At 34.9% G+C, this 8,018-nt stretch overlaps 1 protein-coding gene across 1 annotated transcript; it reads right to left on the bottom strand.

The window, feature by feature from the left end:
- Positions 1 to 5,920: 5,920 nt before the first annotated feature.
- Positions 5,921 to 7,099, bottom strand: LOC141718590 (pelargonidin 3-O-(6-caffeoylglucoside) 5-O-(6-O-malonylglucoside) 4'''-malonyltransferase-like). Its single transcript, XM_074520969.1, has one exon. It carries the CDS (start codon positions 7,097 to 7,099, stop codon positions 5,921 to 5,923), a length of 1,179 nt encoding a protein of 392 aa, XP_074377070.1.
- Positions 7,100 to 8,018: the final 919 nt, after the last annotated feature.

Raw genomic sequence — 8,018 nt, 5'->3', positions numbered from 1 at the left:
AGACTTGTCAATTCAGTTGTGTGAATTGTTTGTTGATTTGCAACATTGGATATTAAACTGTTCTGTAATTCTGTACTTAGAGAAATTTCTTCACTTCGAGATCTTCAGTTAAGCTGTAGAGAACTCGACATCTCAATATGCATGTTGACTTGTTGATATCTCTGAAACTTCATTATTGCCTAGACTTATCGACAACTCTGAGTTCTCTAGTGAATTTTGGTTTATCGATAACTCAGAGTTCTCTAATAGACTTTGGCTTATCGATAACTCAGAGTTCTCTAATGAATGTATACTTGTTGATATCTCTGAGTTCTCGACAGATAATTCCTGAGTTCTCTACACCCGGTGGATGTTGCTTATCCATTGAGTAGTGATGGCTTATCCGTCGAGTAAACATTCCTCATCCGTCGAGTAGATATTGCTCATCCGTCGGGTAGATGTTACTCATCCATCGGTACTCTATGGAGTTTAAATGACTTCTCGATAAGTCATTCTGAAGTTCTCGAATGATTTCTCTATAACACTAATTATGTGACTTGTAGAGATCTTGACTTAGAATGTTTTACACTAAACATATTTATTCAACTCCAAGCTTCTTCATAATTCTTCTGAGGCATGATCTTCTTGATCTTCTTCCAGATAGAATTCTTAGGCTTGACACTGTTTAGAGAAAAATGCTCCAGTCTGCTCCATTTACATTTTACAGACATTAAGTGTTACAAGTATGAATTACAGATTAAGGTTACAATACAACTAATCTTAGGGTTGTCAATATGACTTAGTCTTTTTATGATACATGCATGTCTTGCACAACAAGACCCAACCACAAACACTAGAAGAACTGTTATAACACTGGAAAATCTTCCTAAAAATAGCCACAAATAAGGGAAAACCTCCCCTAAGACAACAAACCATGAAACATAAAATGTTCCTCCAGGCGTTTGGAGGAAGCTGACGTGGGTTAATTTTCAAATCAGCTAGGAGGTGAGGAATGAAGGGATGAAAAGGAAACTGAAGTCCAGCATCAAGGGCATCTGTGTAAACAAAAAGAGTATCGGCTTTCCAGTGGCAAGTACGGTCGCCACCAAAAACTGGAACTAGTCTAAAGGGAGGACGAATATTATAACGTGCATTTAACTTATCGTAATCTATATTGTGCCATGTGTTGCAATGATTAAAATAGTCGAGTTGTGCAGTGAAGGGATATTCGTCCCCCCTAGTATTAATCATATCTATCAAAGACATATAAGAAGAGCGGATTTCGGCATCCTTACCTCGTTTTGAAGCCGAGGCTATCTTGGCCGCTCTCTCGGAATTCTTATCAGCCATTGATGGAGGTTGATGGAACCTTGAAACCTTGGAAGGGAGGAAAAACTCTAAGTTGAGAAGAGAGGAGAGTATTTGGGAAGAGAAATGAGAAATGAAATGAGAGGTGTGATGATTTCACTCTCCCATCCCACTGTTATATAGGCACAAAGAAGGCTAGTTGGGCCTAGAAAAGCTCATTGGGGCCCAAGAAAAGAATATTCTGGAAAGTTCTAGTAGATTTTGGAAAAATCCAAGTAAATCCTAGAAACAAATAGAAGATTCTAGAAAAATCTGGAATTTGGGCTTAAAAAGAAGGGCCAACCCAAACTTTATTGGGCCTAGGGGAATGAAAAGCCTAAAGTAAGGGCCCATGACAGAGAACACACATCTTTTTGGGCCTAAAAAGCAAGCCTAGAAAGGTCTTAGGCCCAAGGAAGCCCAGAAATAAAAAAAAAACCCAATGTTTAGAAAGCACAGTTATGGGTTGGCCCAAGAGAAAAAGCCCAGGAAAATAGGGACAAAATAAAATTGTTTTTTCTGACCCAATTCGACCAGGAATAATACTATGTTTTTGGTCGAATAATCTAGGTCGAAAAACTCTCGACCATGAGACAATAAATGGGCTAATTCGGTCAGAAAACAAACATCCTGACCGAAAAGGGCAGAATCCTGAATAAAATTGTTTTTCTGACCCAATTCGACCAAGAATAGTACTATGTTTTTGGTCGAATAATCTAGGTCAAAAAAACTCTCGACCAAGAGACAATAAGTGGGCTAATTCAGTCAGAAAATAAATATCCTGACCGAAAAGGGCATAATCCTGATCAACAGAAAAAAAATAGGGTGATAATCCTGGCCGAAATTTGACCAGGATTCCTGCTCGAAATGCCCCTCCTCGAAATGCCCCTCCTCGAAAATCTGTCGACCAGGACGAAATGATGGCTAATTCGACCAGGATCCTGGTCGAACAGGATTCCTGGTCGAACCAGGTATAAAAAAAAGAGAAAAGAAAGAAAAAGAAAAGGGAAAGGAAGAAAAAAATGGAAATTCCTTAAAATATTTTCTGAAAAAATAAATATTTTGAGAAAATGAGGAATAAATTCTGGAAAATAAAGGAAAAATCCCAGAATTAAGGGAAAAATCAAGAAAATCAAGGAAAAATCCCAGAATTAAGGAAAAAATCCAGAAAATTAAGGAAAAATCCCAAAATTAAGGGAAAAATCCATAAAATCAAGGAAAAAACCCAGAATTAAGGGGAAAAATCCAGAAAATAAAGGAAAAATCCAGAAAATCAAGGAAAAATCCCAGAATTAAGGGAAAAATCCAGAAAATCAAGGAAAAATCCCAGAATTAAGGGAAAAAATCCGAAAAATCAAGGAAAAATTCCAGAATTAAGGGGAAAATCCAGAAAAGCAAGGAAAAATCCCAAAATTTAGGGAAAATTCCAAACAATTAGGGAAAATTCTTGGAAATTAAGATAATTCCTAAATAATATGGATTAAAGCAAATAGTTGTAAATGTGTAGCTCGCTCCACACTTTACGCAAATTGATACCCTATAAGGGAACGAATGAACTTAACTTCTACGAAACCTAGTCACTGTTTCCCAAAAGTTGGGGGGCAAATGATATGGAAGAAAATAAGGCCTGGGTATGTAATTATTGTTGCATTAATCATATCAGAATTGAGCCAACAACTAGGCCCATTTGAGAAGGCCCAAAACCCTGAATATTAATTAATTTCGTAATTAATTAATAAAGGATAAATCAGCTGATAAGATAAGTCCTATTGGAGAAATAAATCCTTGTACATTGGCCTCCAAGAAACCTGTACATCCAAGTTTGGCGATCCATGAACTAGTTTCCTACGCGGCATAAAATGATAAAATTAAAATTAAAATATATCATTTATTTATTATCACATAAACATATATAATTTTAGAGAAATTGATTAGAATAATATATTTCCCTCTTTTTTTTGTTCATAGTTTCATGGAATATGTACTTAGTTTTTAGTCTCAGCCTTTGTTAATTTACTAATTTGTTTTAATAAAAAAGTAAGTACTAACTTAAGGTTTGTTCATAAGAAAATATTAGTTCAAATTTGAAGTCATATTTTCTGCCAAATGAATTAGAAGTCATTTTTTCCTTTTCCTACAATGTTATAGTTATTTATATTATTAAATGTTTTTCACAATTTTTTACTTAGTATCATATCTAACTCCTAAAAATTTGGCTTACCCTAAACAAAAATGTTAGCTCCGCCACTGACAGTAGGTAAAAAATAAAATAACTATATAAATTAAAAGTATGAACAATCTACTCATTTTTGGCTAAAATTATATTGAATAATAAAATAGAGTCAAGTTGGTATTTTGCTAAATTATTTTGTATTTCAAATTAAAAGAACCAGCAAAAACAAAAATCACCTCATCTTCATCTATTAAATGAATTACATAATCAAAACAGCTAAAATTAGTGTAGTCAGGTGTATACATAGGACAAAAGATATATTTTATACACAAATGTCTATCGAATGAATTATGTAATTAAAATAGCTAAAATTAGGTGTATACAGAGGACAAAAGATATACTTTTTACACAAATGTCTACAACATTGAACACAAAAACACAGAGAGAACAATTAAAATTAAGAATTAAGTGCTAAATTATATAAAACACAAAGAAAGAGGGAACTAGAGAGGAGGTGAAGCGAAGCACAGAGCAAATCAATCATCAAATACATAAAAACACATATACATATACACATATACATAAACGAACTTAGGAAATTAAAACACATAAACATAAGTGTACACATATGTCTACGTATATGCCTGCTTATGGTTGAGAGAGAGAGGACGAAGAGGGAGAGAGTTATGAACATACCCACAATACCCACAAGCAACGGACCACCGAAATAATGACTCAAGACTTGGAATTCGTGGTTGCGACAACAGCGATTGGAATGGACCCGAGATGGGGATGAGGAGCGGGTATAAGATTGGGGGTTTGATGTTTTTGTTTAATGTCGTGGCTGTTTTATTTAATTTTTATTATGAAACTTTTGTGTCTGATGTAAAAAGATGTAGGTATATAATTATTTAAGAGACATATAAAATAATTGTCTTATTTTCTTTATTTATTTTTTAATTTTAAAAATAAATATTTTATATGTCTGTTACAAATACACAGACGTATATAATGTGACAACAGACGTATTAAATAATTTTTTTGCGTCTGCTGTCATACACAGACGTATATAATGTGACAACAGACGTATTAAGTAGTTTTTTGCGTCTGGTGTCATATAACAGACGTATATTCATCCCCGACAGACGTATATTCATCTCCCTTATCAACATATGCGTCTGTGGAATATACAACAGACATATATAATTACTTTATATGTCTGTTACTCTTATAACAGACGTAAAACGGGAGACGCATATGGCACTTTTTGTACTAGTGCTGGTGGGATAAGTAATTAGCTTCCTACCTCTTAGGACTGTCAAGTCCATTCTAATTATGAGACTTGCCCACCAAGTCTCCTAACCCAAGTCCAATTCAAGGACTCCCAACATCTATATAAGGAGTCTCAACCCACAAATCAGAACTACGTTTTTTGACTTGATCCTTGACATACAGTAAGGTACGTAGGCATCTTGTTAAGGCAGATCGAGTCACGAAACACAAGAGCAGTCAAATCGAGTTTCGAAGCTCACATTCCCTAATAATAAATACAGCAATTATTATACCTTAGTTTTTGATCCATAATAGTATAAATTATGTATAAGTCGATAATGTGTTTGGTAAATTATAACTTATAAGTTACAATTTTTTTTGAAACAAACTTAAAATATAAATTACTAATTACATGAATTAAAAATTTTAATAAATGAATATAAAATAAACGCGGAAGATAATTAAAATAAATATTATGACCTCGGAATAAAACTATAAAATATACATAATTTATCTCGACGAAAATAAGATTATACTATTAATTTGGGTTAAAGAAACAAAACTAAATATAATTAAATTTATTTATATAATTAAATATAAATAAAAACGGAGGAAATGATATGCAACTGTATAGTATTTTTAAAGCATAACTTCAAACATATTATACAAAAATATAATATTTTAATATATTTTTATTAATAATTTACTTAATTCCTAATTTACTTTCTAGACTATTTAAATTTATACTACAAATAATAGGCTAATTTTCCCAGACCGGGGATACTTGACAAGAAAGCACACCATCCTTAATTTTCAGATTTTGAGCATATAAGTAGGAAATGGTCAGATAAATGAAGGTTGCCAAACAGGTGCAAGAAATATGATTGGATTCATAACTTAACTCATATATGGAGCATATCTGAAGCGCCAAACATTCACATTGTATTTAGTAGCGTGTGATCATTGTTGGAAAACCTAGCAAGTTGAGGATTATACAAGCTTTCAAGTGCAAAATTTCATGATGTTCGAATCCTGTTCGAATTTATGCATGTCATCTGCATTCAAATTGACCCAAGCTTCAATTCCCTCTCCAAATTTGTCGCTAAAAAGGTAGACATTATTTCCCAGGGGACTGTTGATGCCACTAATTCAGACGGGTTTTCCCAACCCAAAATCAGCTTCATAAAATGGAAACTTACTCCAGTCAGTGAACACAAGGTTACTAGAACTATCAAGATTTGCAAGAGTTCTCGTCAACCTATCAAAGCCATCAGTTATTATCACTTGCCCTCCAACTGAGAGTATCGTTTTACAATTTTCCACTTCTCTTCGGACAGATTGTGTAAGCAGATTGACAATACTTTGGAATTCAACACCTCTTTTGCCTGCCACAATATGAGCAGTCGATACCAGGAAGAGATTTCCACATTGGTTTTTATGAATAGGCGGATCTGTTTTTTCCCTCATGTTCACTGTTTGACTAACTAAAAATTCCTTGGAGCTTGCATGATTAGCAACCTGTATATCCATTATAGCTTTCCCTATAATTCCAAACACAGACTGTACCCTTGTCGCTAACCTCTCGCTTGATTTGTCTAGTCTAGCCATCTCACAGATTCTTAAGATGGAACTTTTGTTGAAGGAAAACACCTTTGTAACAATCTTATGATCATCACTATCTTCTTTAACCCTGGGCAATCCGCATGGAAGACCAGACAACTTTTTCCCGGGAAACAACGAAGCCGAGGTCCATCTAGGGGACATAGGATATTCATGATTTTCATCCATGCCCTCTAATAGTTGCTTTGCATTGATAACCCATTTGTCAATGAAACTGCTGCTTGTTGACATGTCGGCAATTTTGTGTGAAGCCAAAACCCCTATGACCCATCCACCGCATGCAAAAGCATTAACTTGCACAGCTAACAAAGGATCGGTGACTTCATCACCTGCACCAATTGGACGCAGAAGTAAACAATTAAGCAGCTCCATCTTCTCATTTTTTGTTTGGCTAATGAAATCATCGAGGCTAACATCAACTACCACTTCCACAAATTCAGCACCTTGATCACTGCAATCAACCTTGAAACTGTCTTTGATGTATCTACCAGCAAATGGATAGAATCTGGTTAAGACTTTCGAAAGAGACCTTTTCAAGTGCTTGCATCTTGAACTACTACAGTGATTATCATTGGAGTAATATAAGATAATAGGAATGTTCATGGCTGGAGATAGCTCATCTACTAATGATATATTATAGTCCCTAAGTCTGGGTGGAGTTGAATGGTATGATTTTACGAACTCCCTGGATGCGATTTCAACTTTCATTGCTCTTGCAGTGAGTATATCTTTCAACTACAATATGTTACAAGGTCTTCCCAGTATGTGCTGAACTTATAACAGATCATAAGTGTCTTGTTGGAGTTATAATCTTAAACTTATTTGTTTTTATTATGCAATTCTAGTCGTTAGTAAATTGATATGGTCGAATAAGTAGAGTGATTTGGTAGAATAAGCAGTAGCAAGAATACAGGGATCATGGAGTCTGTTTAAGGAAAGTCATGGCATGTAGTCCCTGATTTTCTGGTAGTCAGTTGTTTAGCTTTCTATATGTAATAGTGCTGCAGAATAAAAAATTATTGCGTGGTCTTTTGACAAGCACAAACTTTGTTTCTATGTTCTTACTTCTAAACAGCTTATACATGTATCTATAACTGTTTGATCGTTTACAACACTTGGTATCAGAGCATTAAGGTTCAAAGTGATAGTTCGTGTTTATGTCAAAAGCAACGATGGACGCAAACAAGATGAAGGGAGGATCTATGGGTTTGAGTTATCCGATGTTAACCAAAAGCAACTATAGTGCTTGGGCATTAAAGATGAGGGTGTTTATGCAAGCACACGGAGTCTGGGAGGCAATAGAACCAACTGATCCAAAGGCTACGATAGACGAGAGGACTGATAAGATTGCCCTGGCCATGATTTACCACGGAATACCAGAAGAGAGTTTGCTTTCGATTGCAGACAAAAAGAAGGCTAAAGACGCTTGGGAAGCTATCAAAACTCTGTGCCAAGGAGCCGACAGAGTCAAAAAAGCAAGGATCCAGACTTTGAAAACGGAGTTTGAATCATTGCAGATGAAGGACAATGATCAGCTTGATGATTTCTGCATGAGACTCAATGGACTGGTAACAAACATCAGAGCACTCGGAGAAGAAATAAATGAATCCTATGTGGTGAAAAAGTT

Source organism: Apium graveolens, chromosome 4 (genome assembly GCF_009905375.1).
Source record: "Apium graveolens cultivar Ventura chromosome 4, ASM990537v1, whole genome shotgun sequence".
NCBI lineage: Eukaryota > Viridiplantae > Streptophyta > Magnoliopsida > Apiales > Apiaceae > Apium > Apium graveolens.
The sequence above is the reverse complement of the archived record's forward strand: the minus strand, read 5'-3'. Positions and strand labels throughout refer to the sequence as shown.